Here is a 21,706-nt window from a genome sequence, read left to right as displayed (position 1 = left end):
CGAAGGTGGCTGGCAGAGGGCCACCGAACGCAGCCTGGGCCCCCAGTTCGGTGGAATGCAAGTTGAGTCTTTAAGACTCAGCCGGGCGACGCAGGGGGGGAACAGCACGTGCAAAGGCTCAAAAGGGAGAACTTCACCCCGCCAAGTGGGGGCGGTTCAGCACAAGTGAGTTCTAGAAACGGGGGAGGAATGGGACGGGAGAGGAGGGCGGGCAGGGTGTGGACGGACGGGCACGTGACACCGAGCTGCCGAACCCGGACTCCATCTGGAGGGCGTGAGGGGCCGGCGGGGGGCGCCAACGGGGCTGGATCTGCATTTTAGGGTGATGCTCCTGGTGCCCGCTGCCCAGCGGGAGATGGGCTGGGAGGGCCGGTAAGAGGCAGATCTGGCAAAGCCTCCGGGCCGGGAGGGAGGGCGCGGGCGCCGGGTGGGTGCCCTACCTGTGCAAGGCGGAGAAGAGGCTGCTGGGGCTCAGCAGCAGCGGCCCCCGGGGCAGCACCGTGCCCCGCTCGTTGACCCAGTGCAGGTAACCCCTCGTCATGTCCGCCATCCCGATGGCACGTGCAGAGCAGTAGAGAAACTTGTATCCGTTTCTGAAAGAGACAGAACGTTCACGCTTGAGGCAGCACGCAACGAAAACTCGCTGCCCCCTCAAACCCTGGGCTGCTCTGCTTCACGAAGAACAGCATCGGGCAAGCTCCCTTGCCCGTGAAAGGCCACACCCTGAAAACTCCAGCTACGAAGGCACTTCGCTGTCACCTACGAAGCACCACCTCGTTTAATCCTCAGGGAAAATCATTCGGTAGGTATTTTGCCCCTGCTTTACCATCAACCTGGCTGACCTGCCTGCACCTGTGCTGGTCACGCTCCCCAGTCCCTGCTCCCGGCTAAGGGCCACCAGCTGCCAACTTGCAGGGCTCAGGCCAGCTCTGCGCCCATGCCCCTTACACACGTAACACCAAATCCCTCCCGTCCGCTGGACAGTTCGTCGGCACACAAATATATATTCTAACCTCTCCCATCTCAGCCTAAAAACCAGCCAAGCCGAAACCACCACCAAAAACGCCCTCTCCAGGTCGAGTCCCATTTCTCTGTCCTCCTTTGCACCAAAATTCTTTCCAACAGCTATGTATCCACACTGACTCCCTCCCTCTCCCCCCGTTTCCTGCCTCTCGCCTCCATCAAGGTCACCTGTGCTGCCTCCTTGCCAAATCCAGGCATCGCTTCTTGATGCTCATGTGAGCAGACGTCCCGGTAGCCTCTGACACAGGTGGTCATGCCTCCCCCAGCGCCCCTTCGTCCCTTGGCTTCCAGGACCCGGTTTTCCTGGTTGCTCCTCCTTACCAGCCGTTTCTCCCCAGACAAGTCGCCTTGGTTCTACATGTCCCAGCCTCTAAATGTGAAGCTGCCCTTGGGGTCCTAGGCCTCATTTATTCTCACCGCCCTCACTCCCAGGGGACCTCGCCCACTTCCGTGCCTTTAAACGCCACATCTAAACTGAGGCAGTGGTAAACATCTGTGACACAGTGATGTGCTAAGTACATATTTGGTCTTCATCCGGGTTCCCGGCACAGAGCTGCTAAACCCCTTGGGGTTTCCTGAGTGACAGGAATAAGAGGAACATCTTTCCTTATTCATAACAGGTGCCTTTTACCCATACCTGGGTTTACATTACTGAGGTGACTCGTGAAGGAGGGGGGCTGGACGCCAGAGGAACCAACCATGCAATCAGAGGACTGGAACTTTCAGCTCATCCCCCAAATTCTGGAAAGGAGTGAGGGCTGGAGACAGTGCAATCACCAGCGGCCAGTGATGTAATCCATCACGCCTAAGCAATGAAGCCTCCGTAAAAGCCCTGAACGGTGGGTTTTGGAGAGCTTCCGGTTGGGGGATGGATCCAGGTGCCACGAGGGTGACACATCTCGACTCCATGGTGGCAGGGCCCTTCCGGACCACGCCCTGGTACTCCTCATCTAGCAGTTCATCCTTTATAACAAACTGGTGAAAGTGTTTGCCTAAATTCTGTGAGCCGTCATAGCAAATCTCCAAACCTGAGGAGGGGCTGTGGGAACTCCTGATTTATAGCTAAGCTGAGCAGCAGTGTGGGCAAGCTGGAGACCTGCTACTTACTGCTGGCAGCTGAAGCAGGGGTGGCCTTGTGGGAACTGTGACCTCCATTCCTGCTACAGCTTGACCCGCCTCCCTGCCCCCTCACCAAGCCTCCACGCAGAAAAAAAAAACTTAAAGCTTAAAATGTATTCCGATCATGCTCAAAACCCTGCAAAGTCTTGCCCTCTCTCTGAGATATAATCCAAATCCTTTGCCATTACCTAATAGGCTAGTAAGACCTGGTCCCTGCTTATTAAACGCAAGGAACAGGGACCAGCCCATGCTCCCTGGTACCTGGTCCCTGGCAGGTGTTCTTACCACTCCCTGACTCGCATGCTCATAAATGCTACCTGGACAACTGTCCCCCCAGATCTCCAGGGCCCCCTTACTCCTAGGTGTCTGCTCAGAGGGCCCTCTCCCCGATGTCCTTCTATTCAATAAAAAGCGCCCCGACTCCAGGTACGAATCCCGACTGCATCTGTGCTTCTTCGTGGCACTCATCACTGATACCACACCTGGTCCCTTGTTTGACTGTGTCTCTCACTGACCCTCACACTCCCCAAGGGTGGGGCTGGTGTCTCGGTCCTGGCTGTAACCCCTGGGCCCCAGCACTGTGCGGCAGGTAGGAGACACGCAGGAACTCTGCTGGGTGAGCGAGGACAAACTGCCCACTTCCCACCCGACTCCTCGCCTCCCCAGGACTATCCTCACGCTGGCCGGAGGACTGGTCTCGAGTGGCTTAATAACATGGTCTTCGAAACAAGAAAGAAGAAAGTTCTGAGACAAAGAGAATCTAGAAATATCAGCTTGTCTGGAACACAGGGACGCATCTGAAAATCAAGCCGTCTTTTTAATTAAACATCTTTGTATTTTAGCCGTCTAATTACTGCAATCTTTTTTTTTTTAAATCGCTGTTTCTGTATATAGCTCTTCACATCAAGCCTAAAAGCTGTCACCTGCAGGGGTCTGAGATGCTAATTTTATTCAAAACTTGCTTTTCTAATACATTTCCCGGGTTGATCATGCCACACGTTGTTCTCGCCACGCGACTGTTCTGCATCTGAGGCCATCACTGAACGCAGCTGGAAAATCCGCTCCAGGACGTCCTGCGCGGGAATATGCCTGCTGGTGGCCGCAGGGGTTCCCTTTCCAGAGTTTTCGCCCCCATGAAAGCTGCCGGAAATGCCAAGTGCTCCCATCAAGTGCTCAGGTTGCGCCACGTCCCCAAAGCTGACCCCCCCACGGTGCCCCCTGCTCAGAAGGGCGGCCATGTGCAGGCCACACTCCTTCCACCGATGCACACCCGCCAGCTGCCCCTACCCCAGGCCCCAGGCTGGGCCGGGGGTGCACGTGGGGTCAGCACAGATGGTCCTACGGAGGACGGAGAGTGCCCAAGGGCAATCAGTGATGACGAAGGGAACGGAATATGTGACAGAGCAGAGGCGGACACGAGGGGTCCCGGGGCGGGACGGGTGCGCCCTGCCTGGACAGACGCCGGCAGACGGAGGCGCAGCACCCACGAGGATGGCACTGAGCCCTCCCACGTGTCAGCAGCTGCAGCGGGGCTCTGGGAGAACAGCTCGAAGGAAGAGCCTTCCACGGCCAGGCCTGGGACAGACGCTTTCCCTGCCCCGTCTCTACGTCTCCCTCAAAACACTCGGCCCAGAGAGACACTAAAACAGCTTGAAAAGACTACCTGTAGGAGTATTTTCCAAAATAAGCTTCTAGGTTGGAGTTTCTCAACTACTGACATTTGGAAAGCTGGATATGTAACTGCTGGGGGGTGGGGAGGGATGTCACTACCACGCTATAGGACAGTGGTCCCCAACCTTTGTGGCACCAGGGACCAGTGCTCCTATGAGAACCTAACACCTGATGGTCTGAGGTGGAGCTGAGGCGGTGATGCTGGCGCTGGGGAGCGGCTGCAGACACAGATGAAGCTTCGCTCACTCACCCACCGCTCACCTCCTGCTGTGTGGCCCGGATCCTAACAGGCCACCGACGGTACTGGTCCACAGTCTGGGGATTGGGGACCCCTGCTAGAGGATATTTAGCAGCATCCCTGGCCTCCACTCACGAGGTGCCAATAGCACGCACGCCCCAGCCATGACGATCAAAAATGTCCCCAGACGTTGCTATGTGTCCCATGGGGGGCAAACTCGCCCCCAGTTGAGAGCCACTGCTGCAGAGACCAGGGACCCCTGTAGCCCCAGCCGCAGTCCTAGGAAGCGTCCTCACCTGCACCTCAAGTGTGTGCTGGACTCAGGCTTGTCCTCGGCCCGGCGTGAAGGCTCTGCCAGCTGACCTCCCGGTTCACCTGCCCGGAGCCTCCCTTCCCGTGACCCCAGCTGGCGCTCGCTCAGGTCTCAGCGCCCCTCACCCCCGCTTCCACCTGTGATGAGCTTAGAATTCTCTTTCGAAGCCCTACTCACTGGTTAAGGCTCGGCTCAGGTGCACCTTCTCACTGAAACATCTCTGAGTCCTCGCCCCTCGGATCAGAATTAATTTCTCCTTCACTATGAAATCCACAGTGCTCATTGCCCTCCCCGCCAGGGCCTTGCTACGGGGCGGGCGCTGCGGCCAGCCCCTGCGTGATCATGGGCACCCTGGAGCGAGACGCGCTCAGCACCTGGAACAGCTCCCGCTGCTCAGCAGGTCTGAGTCCTCGGGGTTCTGACCCAGGCTCGGCTGGGAAAGGCAACACGCAGCTATCCACACACATGCACTTGTGACTACAGCCACACGACCCGGCAGCAGAGCACTTGGGGCTAGCCGTGACGGACGGAATGAGCCTAACGTCCTCATCTGAGAGACAAGGAACCCACGGCTCAGAGTGGAGAACAAGGCCCGAGTGTCCGTGGAGAGCCAACAGCCGTCGCCCCTGGGATCCAGGCGCCCTCACTCTGCCCTACGCACCACACGGTCCTCCCTCCTGAGAGTAATGACCGTGGCCACCTGCGAGGACCTGGGTGAGGGAAGGAGCGAGTGCTATGGGCGGGAGAAGGAAAGAACCCTAACGAGTCTGCTAATGATCACTGCTAAGTCCGCAGGGAAGCACATCCATCCATGGAGCCACACTGCACATTCGCCAAGCCTCGGACACGCCGGTTTCGGTTTCCTGGGCGTTCAGGTTCCTTTTCAGTTAGGGCGGAAATTCGGGTTATTATTGTCCAACTTGAGCCCCCAAACGACCCACTGGTTCGATGATCTAGATGTTTTAGGAAACGTCTTTCTTTACTTTCCCTCTATTTATTGGATATATCTGAGTATGAAAGAGTCTCATATATCTTCCATTTTTACCTGCTATAGTTCTCTTTAATCAATAACCATGTAAGCTTTTTAAAATCAATAACCAAGCAAGCTTTATACTTTCTCTACAAACAAGGTAATAATCAGCCTGACAGATAATCTGTCACGGGCTGACCATATTCAAACAAGTAATTACATTCGGCAAAAAAGAAATTAAATTGCCCTCATTTTCTGTTATTTCCAGGCAAGTGGCCATGTGCAAGGCTGCCTTTTCCATTAGCCAAATCCTGCGGTGCATAAAATCTAAAAGGAACCCGAATTCCAGGAAAGCTAGTGTCAGGAAAAGAGTGATCAGTCCCCAAATCCTAAATTAAATGGCACCTTCTTCCTGGTACCTTAGTATGCTAACCATGTCTCTAAATATGTCTCTGGGTACGCACAAATATGACACTCAAAGAAATGACCTGGCCTCATCAGAAGAGGGAGTCACAACCTTTCTCAGTTCTTAGTCCCGGCACTTCCCCCAGCTGCGGCCGCCTAAGACCTTGGAGTTGATGTCAGGAGACACTGCCAACCAGCAGCCAGCTGCAGAAGCCCTCCAGCGCGTCCAGCCTGGACTCGGACTCCGTGATGGGACCGAGGCCACCAAGCCAGGCCAAACTCTCAGATGCCAGAAAAGAGTTCAGCAATCCCAGAAGAGGAGAGCTGCCTGGGGTCACTGATCTTGGACCGGAAAGGCCTCGCGAGGACTGTGGCATCTCAGCTGGACATGACCGGCGGACAAAACTGTTGAGAGGCAGCAATCAGAGGAAAAGGCCCACCAAGCAGAGGCCCTCGCATGAGCAAAGGCGGGGAGATGAGACGACAAGGCACGGAGTCGGGCTTAGAGCAGGAGGGGCAGGGAAGCTGCAGAAAACAAGGACCTAGCGGAGGGCAGGCCCCCGAAACTGTTAGATGTCCAAAGCCACACCACGAGGCTCACATTGCCGCCTGGAGGAGCCAGTCCGGGAGCCCTGATCGTCACTGGTCTAACTGGCTGGGTGCCTCTGAGGACACACATCAAACTCAACGACCAAATAAACATCTAGCTCCTTCCTCTCAACCAAAACAAACATGCAGGAAGTCTTCTGGGCTGTTCGCGGGTCCTCGCCCGCAGATGTTCCTCATTCTAAATCGATTGATTGATCAAAGAACAGAAGGATCGGGTGTTCTTTGGGAAGCTGCACAACTTTATTTTTCAAGAAGATATCTTCTCTGGGAAAATCCAAAAGAGATACAAATCAAGACCAAAAAAAAAAAAATGCAACTGTGCCTTTTTTTTTTTAATGTTACAGTAAAAACAGGAACAGATTTATGTTCCAAAAAAATGAAAATGAATCAAGCTGTGAACTACTCAGTAACCTAACCCAAGAGTGTTTCTTTCGACCAAAAATGGATGCAATTTTCGGCATCGTGCAAGGCACTGAAAACATCAGTGGGATCAAGCCTTCTAAACAAAAGGCCAGGCGTGGAGAGGCCGTGGGGCAGGGTGTGCACACACACGTCTGTGAGGGTGCAGGCCGGGGGACGGCGAGGAGGGCACTCAGCAACGCTGACCCTCCTTTAAGCGTGCTCACCCTGTGGCCGGTCATTCCACCTCGGGGACTCTACCTGACAGCAGCCTTTCCTACATGCGTGTGCCTTCCTAATGCAGTCATATGTGCATGACGCATAATGAACTGCGTAGCATATGTAAACCCTTATTACATCATTGTTGGAAATCGTGAAACTGCCTGCCACGTTCGTCAGCAGAGGACCAGTTAAATACAGGATGGTTTATCCGCATCCCAGGATTTTGTGCAGCAGTCAAGAGGAAGGAGGTAAACCTGACATCTTAATGAAACGTAAGGACACGTCATTTAATGACGTGAGCGTGGGTGTGTCGGGGACAAGGGGCATGTGTCAGTGAATTTTCAGTGCGGCCAGACAGAACCAGACTGTTCACAGCGGTGCCACTCGTAGGGAGAGGATCAGCCTGGCGTTAGAGCCGGGAGGAAGACACAAGCTCTGCACTGTTAAATTCCTCTAATTTTTCTTATTTCTCTTATTGTTTTTGTAAAAGAAGCATGTATTCATTGCTTTGGTACTCTTTTAAAGATGAAATCTAGAAAAGCAAGGTCAAACTAATGATGTGGGCACCTAAGAAATCAGAAGCTTTTAATCTCATCAGGATATAAGGTCCTCCTCCCAGCCACCCCACTCCCACTGAAGCATAAGGTCCAGGAAGCGGGAGACTAGTTCATGGTCAAGCCGCACACCTGTCAGAGGGCCGAGCACTCAGTGGGCTCCCAGTAAATGCTGGATAAATGAATGAATGAGGACCAGGAAAGCGCACCTCACCCACCTGTGCCAGAAATACCAGAGTATAGAAAAAGCAGTGAGCGTCCCTCACCTACTCCTTGTCACCACCAGCACAGGCCAGAGGTGAGCACGTCAGGCTGGGCGTCACGGGCCTGGGTTTCTGTCCTGACATTCACCAACTGCGTAACTCCTCACCTTTGTCCCCACACAAAGATGGGGCCGGCACCTCCCGGCTCTAACTGGCTGGAGAACAGAAGGTGTTTCGGGTTTCACTGACGTGGGAGACTGGTCCACGGAAGAGTGGAGAAAGTGTGACTAAGCGCAAGCCGGTGTGGGGGGAGGGGACGATGGACTCTGGACCCCGGACGAACGAGAGCAGAAGCAGTGGACCCGCAGCTGGGCCGACCAGGGTTTCCATGCGTTCTGCCCATTAGTGGCTTCGGGAATTTGCACAAATCACTTCAACTCTGAGTTTAGTTCACTCGTCTAGACACAGAAACTTCACTTGCTTTTCAGGATTACTGTCGGATCCAAGCGGAGTAACACCCGTGCCCGACAGAGGACCGCGGCTCTGCCCCTACCCTCCCACCTCCACCACCGGGCTGTCCTGCGTGCTGGCCACTCAGCGGGGCGCTCCCCAGACCAGGTGGGCGGATGTGCCGGTTGCCCCTCACCCCCACCCCACCCCCCTGGGCCGGCGCCGCAGCTACAACCCACCAGGAATCTGTGCCCTTTTAGCCTAAAGTAAATCGCTTGGCGCGTAGCAGACTATGATTTCTCCACCCGATCATCTCTGCCTTTCCTCGGTAGGAACTAAACCCCGTCCCTCCCCTAACGGTGCCGCCTCCTTCTCTCTCCATCGATTTTTGATTCATTTATCATTTCCTTTCTTGTCTCCCGGTACTGAATTTGCATTTGCAGTTGGTGGGATTCACCCTGTGCTCAGGATTCCCCACGGCCCCTCCTGCCGCCAGCCCTGGTTGAGGTGTGGCCCGCCACTGAGCCACGCCGGCGGCCAAGAGCCCACGTGCGGAGCGCCGCGGGCCGGGCGGGCACCTGTACTTACTGGCTCACTTTATGGTACAGCTTAGCGATGCCCTGGTGGGTCCAGTCCTTCCCAAGGGTGGGCAGAATGTGGCCGAGAGTATCCGATCTGAAGAGGACGGAAACGAGACAAGCGCCGTGGAGAGGGCACCGCACGAGGAGCACGATGTCCCTTCCAGTTCGGCGCATCGCAAATGCCTCCAAAAAAAATGCCGACGGGACCCACGACTCACCGTCTGGATGGCAAGCCCAAAACTAAAGCAAGCAAAAGGGAAGGCTCGCGGAGGGACGCGCTAATCCACGAGCGGGCGCCTGCCATCTGCTCACGTAGCGAGTCCTTGACTCGCTAGATCGAAGTGAGGAGGCCGCTCAGAACACGTGCGCACGAGCCTGGGGAGCCGACACCCCAGGCGGCAATGCCCGGCGAGCCCCAACGCCAGCTGCTGGGTCCAAGGGCTGAGGGCCTGGTGGGCAGCTCCTCTGCCCAGCACCTGAGCGGCAAGAGCCCCCCGTGCCACAGAAAGCCACTGAGTGCTGGCCCCAGGTCAGGACGCCCCCGCGGCCCGGGCCAGCCGGACCTACCTAGTGATCGTCCCATCGATGTCAGAAATGATGACTTTATCGTCCCAGTTCCACAAATAGATGGTGCCTTCGCAGCGACACGTGCCTTGGTACTGCGTGGTGACGCTGAAAACCACGTCATTGGGGCCATTCTTCAGCTTCAAGCTTTTCTGAAAAACACCAGCTACGTGTCCTCGGGGGCAAGGTCCGGACGGGGGAGTTCACCGGCTTCTCCACGCTGTCAGAAGCGGGATGAGGATTTTTTTTTTTTTTTTTTTGTAATCGCTGCCCTAGGCCACTGTGCAGTGCTTTGTCCCCATCGCGCTCTGGATGAGGAGGGTTCTCGCCGAGGCCTGGGCACCCTGCACCCTGCGCCCTGCACCAGTGATGCAGCTCGCACCTCCCGCACCAGCCTCCTGCACCCTGAGGTGACGCTAAGGGGACCCTTCATTTCTGGATGGGCGTCATCAGAGGGTTAAGTGACAGGCTCCCAGATGCGGCAAAATCAATCTCGGTTTCAGAACGGGACACACTCACTCTCCCACCCCCGACTACGAGGGGCGACACCCGGGGAGACGATCGTAACAACACGTTCCCTGAGGAACCAAGTTTCGGTGGCTTTCAGACTGACACAAAGCGGGAGTGCGCAGTCTCAGGCACCAGGCGCACCCCACGTCCACAGGTGTGTCGTCTGGACCCAGGGAAGCGACGTCAGGTGCCCCCGGTGTCGCTGGGCGGAGCCACACAGCCGCACCGCCTCGGCCAGGCCGCAGGGTGGCGCTCATGGCATCGCACGGGCGCCTGGGCCCGTCCATCTCTCGGCATCGCACAGCATCCCGGCTGAGCCTGGGACCCGTGCTCACAGCCGCTCACAGGCAGCGGTCCGGGGAATGGAGGGCCGCGCCCCCCAGGGCAGGAGACGCATCTGAGTTAACAAACATCTCCCTGAAAGTGGAAGCGGCCCTGCCAGGTTCTGGTCGACGGGGCGTTCACACGTCGGGACTCGTCAGAGCCGTGGGGTCGCCCTCCTCGGACACCTGAGAACCGGGTCCCAGGGCCACGGCAGAAGTCGGGGGTGGGGGAGGTGGTGATGCCGTGGACCACGCCTGGCCAGGTGCTGACGTCAAGGTGGAAACGCGGGGTACCAGGGCGGAGGCAGGGTGGCCAGAGGGTGGCCAGCACTCTGGGGTGCCCAAGTGGGAGCCAGAGAGCAGGAGGGGTGCCCAGACCACCGCCCGCCCGAGTCCGGGGGGCTGCGTCTCGGCCAGAGCCCACAGACGAGCAAGGAGAGGCCACTCACCAGCTGCTCCGACGTGAGCCGGAGCGTCTTCTTGTAGCCGACGCTGGACAGCAGCGGGAGGTGGCTGGCACTCGACGGCTTGGCAGCTGCGTGCTCGTCATCACTGGAGGATGATTCGTGCTTTATTCTGGAACACACGGGGCGTCATCATCAATTAGGCAACGCGTCTGGGTGGCCACGAGAAATGCACTAGGCCGGAATCACGGTCACTCGGGTGTCTCCCGAGCTGTCTCTTGGGTGGCCATTCAGCACAGGCCACCACGGCCCCATTCACACGGCCCTTGCGTTGTTCGGCAGGGTGGCCTCTCCCCACTCCCGGCTCTGTTCACCGGCTGTCGTCACTCTACCCTAAACCGAGAGGCTCGTCTTCCTGACGAGCAGGGTTAGAGACCCTCCTTGCCTGGAAGGATGTCACAAACTCCGAGGACCAAGCACAAGGAGTCCAACTCTCTATACGTCCAGCTGATCAGCTCCCTGCATCTACCTCTCCAAACCCGCAATTCCAAAGAACCAGGGTGCTCTAGGACTCACCAACGCACCGTGACCAGGGAGACTCGCCAGGCCTCCGCTGGGATCCCCGATCAGGGGCCGCCCGAGCTGCCTGCACACAATCCGCAGACACTCTGGGCTCTGCTGACTGTCCCGTTTGGTGGCAGGCTGGGACGTGCAGGTGGGAAGTAGGCTCATTTTCTTTAAATAGTTTGTATAAAGCATCTCAGTAATTAGCTGCTCTCAAGATTAAAATTCTGCTGTGGGTTTTAATCCCCAGCCCAATAGCACTAGCTCTGCTTCCCAGGACTATTATTTTTAAAAAATATTTTAAAGCACTTAACAAATGTTTGTTAGGCCAAATGGAAAAGGCTGGGTGGCCCCCCAAGTGGGCACAGCCCGCCTCCTCAGGCGCATGCCTGCCCGCGAGGCTTCCTCCACACACCCCTGCACGCACCTGCCCGTGAGGCTTCCTCCACACACCCCTGCACGCACCTGCCCGCGAGGCTTCCTTCACACACCCCTGCACGCAGGACTCACAGACAGGGGCGCCGTCTTCCTGTTCCCTCCACAAGCTCTCACCTCCCAGTGCCGCCGTCCCTGCCCCCCGCCCCCTGCCCCGCTTCTACCGCACAATGACCAGCTACCCGCATCAACTCATTGCTCACTCCGTGTGTTCAGTCCAGAAGCGGTTTCTACAATCCGGTACTGCCCCGAACTAGGGGAGATGAACTAGGGGACACGGAGATGCAGCACCCCTATGTCTGTGTTATTTCTACCACCTCTTCCCGTGTGTGGAATGGGCTGCCCCCCGCCGAGCGCCTGCTCCCCCAGTCCCAGGAGGGGCGGCTGCGGGCTGCGGGCTGGTGGACCGGAGCCTACTGAAGCAGCACTAACTCGCGCTGTGCTGGGTGTTGTCCACGTAACCGGGCCCTGCTTTCCCGGGCTTTCTGTCCACACGGTGAGAACACGGCAGGACCAGGCTGCGGCACGAAAGCCCAGGTCGCCACAGGAGCACCTGGACCGGGGGCCCGGGGGCCGCACAGGACCACCTGGGCCGGAGTCGCAGACCCGGCCCTGGTGGACGAGCCGTAGGTCAGAATCCTGGTTGGCTTAGAGCCCGTGGCGGGGCTGGGCCACATGACACTGTCACCAGCTTTACAGAGTGGAGACGGCACGGCAGTCAGGGGGCGGAGCCCCGCGGAGCTTCAGGCTGTGCTGCTTTGCACAAATCGCCTCTTTTCTTTCAGGCCCAATTTTCCTTATCTTTAAATGCAGAGCAACAGGCTGCTTCCCAATCACCAAAAATCTCAATGTGCAGGCAGACAACGGGCAGGGAGACGCGAGTCCCAGCGAAGCTCTCACACGAGAAAATTCCTCCCCGGGCCTCAGTGGCTCATCTGTGAGAGGACACGGTCCAACCGGAGCCCTCCCCAGGGCTGGCCCCCGCGGGTCCTATGACCAGTGCCGGTCCTCCCGAACCAGCAACCCAGAGGCTTCCAGCCAGACGGGGGGACTCGGTCCCGGGGCCAAGCGCCCGCCGAGCGACCAGGTGGGAACCGAAGGGCACGCGGTGACAGGGCCCCTCGAGGAATCGGAAAATGTTTACATTCCAGCCAAACAGTTTGGGGTAAAACGAGATCCAAATGTGAACTAGAGCTCTCGGTGACAACAGATTGACGCGTGCCTCTCCACTGGCCGGGTGCGGAAGCACGGCAGAATGGCTGGTATTTCCATCTGCTGCTTTAAAAAAAAAAAAACAGAATCTGCGCAGGATGCCGTGTTTGAGGGAACACAGAAAGGGAAACACATACGAGAGCGAACGTGGGAGCCGCACAGTTGGCTGCGGGTCCGCCCTGGCTGCGGGTGAGCACACGGTCACCGGTGGGCCCGCCGACCCCGACCCGCGCTCACCGCCCTCGCGCCCGAGGGCCCACCCTCGACTCCTGCGACGCAGGCTCCTTAAATGCTGCTCACTTTACCGCATGGCAGGAAGCCACAAACAAAACAAAAGGATTCATCTCGCCTGAAAGTCTATAGCTGTGAACAACATATAAGTTAGCACTTGTCACAGTGTACACTTTTCAAATGGTATTTTAATGACTCGTATGGTGACAAGCTGTTTGCTCAATTATGAGACTTCGGGGACTGTTCTGTCAATCAAGGCTGTCAGTGAAGAAAGCCCTCCTACGTCTTTTTTTTAGTCACTGGTATGAATCTAATTAGGAGACTAAAAAGTCTAAGGTGCCAGTAAAAATTAAAAGATTTACATTTCTCAAACAGAACTTTATATTAAAAACTTTCCAAAATCTCAATCTCTATTCACAAGACTCATTTTTCATTTTTCGGGCTTAATAAAGAGGTGTGGTGTGACAAATTCAGAATGGTGATTATTAGTCTTAAACTATTTAACTGGGAAAAGCGTTTTTGTTAACGTTGAATAGGACTGTATCTGGTAGGAACCAGAAAGTCCAAACGCTTCGGAGACACCAGGCCCTAATGACGTCCCAACTGGGGAGAGCTGCAGGGGCGTCTCGCCGCCCCCAGCCCACGTGGCGTCTCCCGGGCCCTCCGTGTCGCTGCTGGCACGGGGGAGAGCGACAGTGTTGGAACCGGGTCCCCTGTGTGCGGGGCCCTGCACCAGCTGCCATCATGACCTATCCCTTTCAAAACTCTTGGAGCCTCAGGCCCATCTTCCTCTAGGTCTAAGACGGGCAGGTCGCAGGCCGAATTGGGGCAGACGTCCCACGTTTGGCCATATCTCGGAGTAGATCTTAAAACATCTGAAACTGGTCCGTTAGGATGAGCACATGTCCCCCAAGTCACCACAGAACCAGCCTCCTGCGTGTCGTCACACAGCCGCCACAGGCACACCCCCCGAGGCCCTGCTGGGGTCTGCGATCCCCATCGCCTTTCCCAGGAAGCTGTTTGGGGTGTCGACGGGCCAGCGTCTGCAGTGCTGGGGTCACTCTTATCCCCATTTCCCAGATGGAGGAGGAGACGCTGAGGGGCTGACGAAGCCGCCAAAGATCACACAGAGGAGGATGACAAAGCCCCTGCTCTTACGTCCTGCTGTGCTGCCTCTCGTGCTTGGAAATTACTGCCAGGACAGAAAATTCCAGGAGAGCAGGACATTTCTAGTGTAGCTAACGTGCTGCTTTAAATTGGCTCAGACAGGTCAGCATCTTTGCTTGCGTCCCCTCCCCGCCCCCGCCCCCTTGTGGCATTGATTATCTCCTGTGCAGCCTCCCCCGGCCACTCTGCACGTCACACTTGTTCCTCTGCCTGGACACGGGAAGGAGTTTGCTCCAAGCCAGGTCTCCAAGCCAGATCTGCCTGACTCCAAAGTCTGCCTGACTCCAAAGTGCGCTGTTCGCAGCCTGCTGCCTGCCTCTCACGGGAGTAAATGGCCACCTCCCGAAATCGCTGCCTCCTTCCGCATGCTTTGTGTGTCCCCTTCCAAGGGCTGCACGGCCTTCGCCTGTGCTCCATCTTGAACATGTCTCCCATCTCCCTCCCGAGCCCGCTCAAAGCCAAACTCAAAATTCTTGCTAGGAAAGCATCCAGATAATCATGTTTGAGGGCCCTGCCCCAGAGGAGGAAGGGGAAAGGCTGTCAGCCCTGCTCCCCGTCCGCGTGTGGATGGGTGGGGGCCGGGGGACCGGGGCGCCAGCACAGAGAACAGAAAGAGTAGCCCCCAGGAACGCGCCCGCCGGGAGCGGGCAGGCCACTCAGAGTCATCTTCAAAGATCGTTTGATCGGGACCTGCACACCCTTCGCAGAGAGATCAGACTGTTTCCTACTTGCTACCCACCTGCATTTCTACTTCTAACAGCGAATTTTAGAAATAAAATAGTTTACGATAGAGAGACTTGGCCAAGAGGCTGAGGACTTGAAAGCTAAGCCACGTCGCCTGTGAATCAACAATATGTTGGCAGAATCTCCACCGTTTGGTAACAGCTCAAAGACATTTAGGCACTAGCTCGGCCTCCCAGGTACAAAGATGATACAATTCACATTGTGTCTTCAATCATTTTGTCAGCATAATCTGCAGTCCTGGGTTTCCTCGGCCCAGGGACACGGCATAGGCCAGGTAACAGGTGAAAGGTGCGATCTCTGCTCGTCGTCAACACGTGGCATCGACACCATGATTCGTGGGTGATGGTGGCATTGCCCTCAGCGTAGTTACCCCAGATCCCAAACGGATAAACCTGAGGCGGAACGCTACAAACGTTGACGGGTAGCATCAAAATCTACTGTGTCCTATGCCGAGTTCACATGAGTCCATACCCATTCTTGGAAAGTAACACAAGTCCCGGTAAGTATGTAAACTACAGAGAAAGGCAGGTGTCTTCAGAAGGGGAACTTATGTCCAGGTTGCTATTAAGGCTATTGCTAACCACCACCATCGCCGTCACTATGATCTCTGTCTTCTGTATGGGGAGGGCTACCACGTGCGAGACCACGAGAAGGCCTCTAGTTACGTTAGCATGTAAGCCTCGCATTTACGGGAGAGAAGAGGTCCACGGGAGGGACTGCCCCCATTTCATTAATGGGAAGCCAAGTTCAGCTGCCCCAGGTCATCGAGTAAATGACAGAGCCGGGGTTGGAACCCAGGTCTGCAACCCGCCTGGGTCCAAGGCCCATGCTGTTTGGTGAACCCCATCTGCCCGGCCTGTGCCATGACCTCGGGCATAGGAAGGAACGGCCACACCCCAGGCTGGCGGGTACTGTACCTGGTGGCCATGCTGAGCTGTGATGGTTGCTCCCCGGTACTGTGGCTCTGCCCAGGCAAGCACTGCTCTGGCTTACTTTCCTGGAGAAGAAGAGAAAGGGTCAGGGGTGCACCGAAGAGGGGTACCTGCGCGACAGCTAGGGTTCTGCAATGGGCTCCCCCAAAGCCCAGGGCGGGGCCCCAAATGCCTCCCCGACCAGCACGCCACCCAGGGAAGGCAGGGCCTTGTTACTCCTTTGCTTAGAAGTATACAATTAAGCTGAGAAATATTTTTGACAGAAATAAGTCTGTTTTCCTTAAGTGTTTGTGGCACCAAACCAAACTTCATAATCAGTGTAGCTTTATGCAGATGCTTCAGCAAGGGCTGCTTGGATACTCAAGGGCTTTCAAAATATTTTCTTATAACTGCTGATAGAAATGCCTGGAAATATTTTCACACCATATTTTGCTTGGGAAAACGTGGACACATTCTCGTTCTCAGCGCTGCAGTGTCTTAACAGCGAAGGCTGCTCGGAGGTACTGGAAGAACCGTGGCATGCTAAGAGGCCTGGACTCAGCCCCGCCATCCTCACGTAGGGTCCTGGGACAAGTCGTGGGACCTTTCGGAGCCTTGTTTCCCCGCCTGTAAAACGGGGCTGATGACCTCCCTCTCCTAGCCCTGCCGTGGGGGTTGCAGAGATGCTACCCAGAAACACAGAGCCGGGCCCACAGCAGGCCGGGGAGGAGGAAGACAGCCGCCAGCCCCATGGAACACGGGACGCCACCCGGGGCCAGACACAAGTGTCAATGGATGAAGTCTACACAATTAATCTCATTATCTGTGGCCATTTGCTCAGGAGGCAGGTTAACGTCTCTAATGTTTAATAAAGAAAGTGAGCAATATAAACACCGTAACAGAGCAACCGTCTTAACAAATGAGGAGTACGAGCTGTTCTCAAATATTCTTTAGTTTGTCACAAGCACACAAATAAGTGACGTGGGAACATGCCTGGTAATTCTGAATCTATTTATTGAAACAGGTAACTTAGCCACCGCTATTAACAATTCTTTATCAGACTAGTTCAAAAATATATATCGAATTGAAATAGATGTATTCCACGGTGTTTCTTTTTTTAAGAAATATTTAATTTTATAACTGTTTCTTATTTCATGCCGGCATTCCCCTCCATCCAAACTGGTGAGGACTGGAATATTCTACAATAAGTAGGTCTTTGAAATAGCCCTGTGCCTAAATCCTAGAACATTCCGTTCCCTAGTTAGGGAACTAAAAAAGGTCCTTTATGCTCTAACTTGTTTATACCCCTTGAAAATAATGGGACGATCCTGCAAAACTCAAGTATGCTAACAGAAAATGTGAAAGAACGCTTTCATCTTGATAAAATCCTTCCAACGGAGTGGAATAAATAAATGGAGCTTGCCTGGGGGGTTCTTTTATAGTTATAATAATCAGCTTGACTATTGCCCTTAGGGTTTCTTTAGACTACATTCCAAAAGTAATCCTCATTCTTTCAACAAATATCTGCCAAGCCCCTGCTCCAGGTCCAAAATGTGGACACCAGGGACACCCAGGAACACCCAGGAATCAGAGCTACACACGGTCTCGGCCTTTAGGGTCTGGAGGGGAAAGATATGTTAATGGAATAGTCACACCAATATGTGAACAATTACAAACTCCGGCAAACTTTAGGAAGGAAAAGTTCGCAGGCAGGGCTACGGGTGCAGGGAACGACAGACCAAATTAACCTGCAGAGAAAAGGCCATTTGAGATGCTAGTTAATGAAGAGGAATGAGAGGGGTCCCGAGGGCACTAAGAGAAAATATCATATGCAAAGATCCTGGGGTAGAATGTGCTTTGGCCAGTGGAACCGAAGCACAGAGGGCAGGGGAAAAACGGCAAAAGACGAGGCCAGGGAGGAGGGCAGGGAGGAGGGCACACAAGTCCTGCGACCACATTCAGGGTACTGGTCTTAGTCAAGAACCCTGGAAACTCAGCGAGGGCTTTTGAGCAGGAGTAACAGAAACTGGACCAGTACCCTAAAAAGACCAGTGGAACTATAGTGGAGAGAATGAAGAGTGGGCACGGTCCGTGGGGAAGCAGTCCCGGGAGAGGTGACGGAAGCCTCGCTCTGTGCGGCCGGAGCCGCGGAGAAATGCAGTCTGAGAAACATTTAGGATGGCAAATGACAGGACTCGGCGATGGACTGAACGTGAGAGGCGAGGAAAAAGGACGTGTCTGTCCCATGGAAGGACGGTGGCACCATTCCCAACTACGATCCAGCGAAGAAATTCACAAGAAAATGACGAGTTCCATTTTGAAAATGACAAGTTTGGGGTTTCCTGAAGCATTCGCATGGAGGCGTCCGTGTGGCTGGCTATCCGGTGGACAGACACAGGACACAAAAGAATGCCTGGTCTGGAAATTTAAAAAGGAGCCATCGCATGGGCATGGGTGAGGGTGCCGAGGGAGAAGCAGGCAGTCAAAGCAGAAGAGACACCCCGAGACAACCCTGCAGGGTCCCTTACGGGGGGCAGAGCCAGAGGAGGAAAGCCAGGCGGACAGAGTGGCTTCAGTGCCAAACAAAGAAAACGCTTCAAGAACTGGGGGGAGATAAAGACATGAAAAAAAATCCCAGGCATTTCCGGAAGCGGAAAGCAAAGCCATGTACGTTCAAAAGTGCCACTGAAGTGACGTGACTACGGACGATGAGTCTGCAGTTGTCAGTGTGCCTCATTAAAATGACCCTCACAAGCAAAAGGAAAACATTTAACTCAAAAAATAATAGTTTGAACTACCAAGTGGAATCCCTTCCTCTTAGGGATGAAGAGGCCTTCCACGGGAAGAGCGCCCCGACCACAGTCTCCGAGCTGAGAGGTGACAGAGCAAGGCAGTGAACCCAGCTCTCCGATCGCCCTTCCAGACCCTTCTCCCACCCTCCCCCCCATTCCGCAGTGCTTTCCCTACCCTGAGGCAGAGCTGGCCCCTGTAAACTCAGTGTTACGGCATATGCTTAGTCCTCCGACATAAGAGCTGGAAAAAACTCTGCCTCGCAAAACCCAAATGTTTACTGAGCTAAGCAGAAACACTCTTGTTTTCCATGCTTACCTCCTTGATTGTGGTATTTCTTCCCCTCCATGAAAACCACCATCTTCCTCCCTTTCTGGGCATCTTATCCCTCATGATAGAGTCCACCGTGGCCTGTTTTAAATGGATGGGAACATAAATAATGGAACCAAAAAAAGATCAACTTAGCACATTCAAACCAAAAGACATACACATGCAAATTAAAGTAAGATTTAAAAAAATAATAATCAACAGAAAACACCAACATACTATTTGCGAATTAAAAATTTTCGAAAAGCAAAACCTAATGGCGTCCAAAATTAAATTAAGGTAACTTAAGCATGATGACTTAAGAGTATGTTAAAGAAATAAACAAACAACAACCAAAAAAAAAAAAAAATACAACACAACAACAAAAAAAGAAAGCATTGAAAATCATTAGTGATTAGTAAGACCAGAAGTTTTCAAATTAAAGTGGCTTACTGGTTAAGATATTGTTACTTTCAATATGATGATTATAAAAAAAGAAATGATCGATATGGAGTATAGGGTAAAAAAGTCTTAAACAAAAAGTAAAACGCACAGGATGTTTTTAGTAAATGTAAATTTCCAAATTTCGACAAGTGGAATATTAATAGATGTACTTAAAATCTCAAGTGCTAAAAAGAAAATTCATACTCTTTCTCTAAATAAATGAAAGTTTGATGAGAGAAGATTAAATGTGAACTAATAATTTCTAAGTATTTGCAAAGAACAAAATATCTATCTTGAGGCTAATTCCAGTCCCAAGGAAACGCTATCTAATTCCCCTTCCTTGGGTCATAGAACTATCGGGTAGCTGACACATCAGCTAACCAAAAAGAAAGATTTAGTCTTTCAACCCAACAGGTTGCAGGTCAGAAGAAAGATAAATAATTCACATATTTAGCCTGATGTGTGCTTCTTGTTATCATTTAAAATACCCCTACCTGAGACAAAGGAAAGCCTGAATATACAAAAGTACAAACCACACAACCCTGGTTCATGAATGAGACAATCCATAAAGATGTCCATGACCCATCCCCTCCTAATTCATCCATAAATGCAATAAAACCCCAAAAATTTAAAAAAAAAAAAAAAAAAAAAAAAAAAAAAAAACCTAGACAAACTGATTCTAAAGTTCATTGGAAAAACAAACAAAAATAGCCAAGAAAATTCTCAGACGGATGAGTAATAAGAAGGCACAAGCCTTATTATGTATTAGAATATATTTAAAACTACAGCAATTAAAAGAATGCAGAGTTGGTACAGGAGCAAAAGTAGTAACAGAACAGAAAAGTCCAGAAATAAATCTACATTCACACATTCACAGAGAAATGTAATAACTGCTAAAGTTGTAATTGCCTGTTGGGGGGTAGGGGGCGGGGCAAGAGTTCATTAACTAAAGGTACTGGGATAATTAGGCAGCGATGCCACCCTGGTCGCTGTCCCCTTTCTTTCTTGCCAACACATCCAGAACTCAGTTCAAGAATCAACTATACGAGATGTTCCGGGAAGGCGGGCTCAGTGCAAGGCTGAACCTCCACTGGTCTACACCATTCACAGTCGTTCCACTGTCTTGCCAGCGACTGGTCTGGAGGTGGTCATGTGACCTAGTTGTGGCCAATGAACTGTGAGAAGCCAGCCTCTGTCCTTCCTGTTTTGGATGTGGTTGTATGAGATGACGTGTGGTCACGAAGGGACCTTGTGATCACCAAGGGAAAGCCAAGGAAACCACAGAGAAGCTGACCCGAATCCGTCAAGCCTGCAACTATCAACCTCTAAGATTTTTACGTGATAATAAACCCCTATTATTTAAGTCACCTGTAGTTACTCTGTTTCCGGCAACCAAAGTATCCTGATTCAATAACCAGCTGGGAAAAAGGTGATTTGGTTCACGATACCTCACCCATTACTCTCCAAATAAAAACTAGATGCATCAAAGATTTAAGAAAGTACTAGAAGAGGAGCAGGGTGCCTTTTCACAAGTTTTGGAAATGGGGAAGCAGGGCCGTTCCAAGTGTAACACAAAACCCAACAGTCATAAAGGACTGAAAAATTCTAACTATAAATATAATTATATATGAGAAAAACACGATAAACGGTCAAAAAATTATCGACAGCTTGTAAAAAGCTTTAGGATGCATATCACAAAGACAAGTTTCTTTGCATTTAGGAGCAGTGTGTGCTTCCTTCGCCGTGAACTAAATCCTATAGCAGTATTTCCATGGCACTGGGAGCGGAAACATGTATCATAAAGCTCTGTCCCAGGCTGTGGACACCATGAGGAGCCTGGCAGGGACAAAACAAAACCCATGCGGGAAAGCACAACCCCACCGGCGTACAGGGAACAGTCACAGATAAAGGGCCCCCGAAGACGTGGCCACGACCCCAAATCCCAACACACGCATACACACCGCACGCGCACGCACGCACGCACACACACACACACACACACACACACATACACACACAACCAGAGAGGAGCGCACACACACTCAACAATGCCGAATTAGACCTTCGGGAACCTCGGGGATGGGGACCATCTGACAGACTACACGCCCGAAGCTGTGCGAAGCACACGCTGAGTGAACAAAGGACAAGAGCATTAAGACAGCATCTCTGCAGCAGAAAGCGCGTGTAGGAGGACGCGGCATTGAAACAATGAGCAGCTCCTGGCCGAGTGCTCAGTGAACCTTCGGGGGGACGATGAGGGCGCAGTGACTGCCGTGGGGCTTCCGCCCTCTCCCTGTGCCCCTTCCTCGCGGCCACTCGCCTGCTCTCACGTGCAGCTGGGAGC

The 21,706-nt window shown here is 53.4% G+C and overlaps 1 protein-coding gene across 1 annotated transcript in view; it reads right to left on the bottom strand.

The window, feature by feature from the left end:
* Positions 1–21,706, bottom strand: part of LPIN1 (lipin 1) — a 53,257-nt gene that overhangs the window by 13,086 nt on the left and 18,465 nt on the right. Inside the window, exons 11-16 of the mRNA XM_023533606.1 lie at positions 18,931–19,023; positions 15,829–15,908; positions 10,604–10,730; positions 9,325–9,473; positions 8,765–8,851; positions 441–593 (exon numbers count right to left, since the gene is read on the bottom strand). Coding sequence (XP_023389374.1) covers positions 441–593; positions 8,765–8,851; positions 9,325–9,473; positions 10,604–10,730; positions 15,829–15,908; positions 18,931–19,023 — 689 coding nt within the window. The remainder of the gene's footprint in view (positions 1–440; positions 594–8,764; positions 8,852–9,324; positions 9,474–10,603; positions 10,731–15,828; positions 15,909–18,930; positions 19,024–21,706) is intronic.

The sequence above is a fragment of the Pteropus vampyrus genome, unplaced genomic scaffold (genome assembly GCF_000151845.1).
Source record: "Pteropus vampyrus isolate Shadow unplaced genomic scaffold, Pvam_2.0 Scaffold105, whole genome shotgun sequence".
Lineage (NCBI taxonomy): Eukaryota > Metazoa > Chordata > Mammalia > Chiroptera > Pteropodidae > Pteropus > Pteropus vampyrus.
Note: the sequence above shows the minus strand (reverse complement) of the source record. Positions and strands in the feature narration are given on the sequence as shown.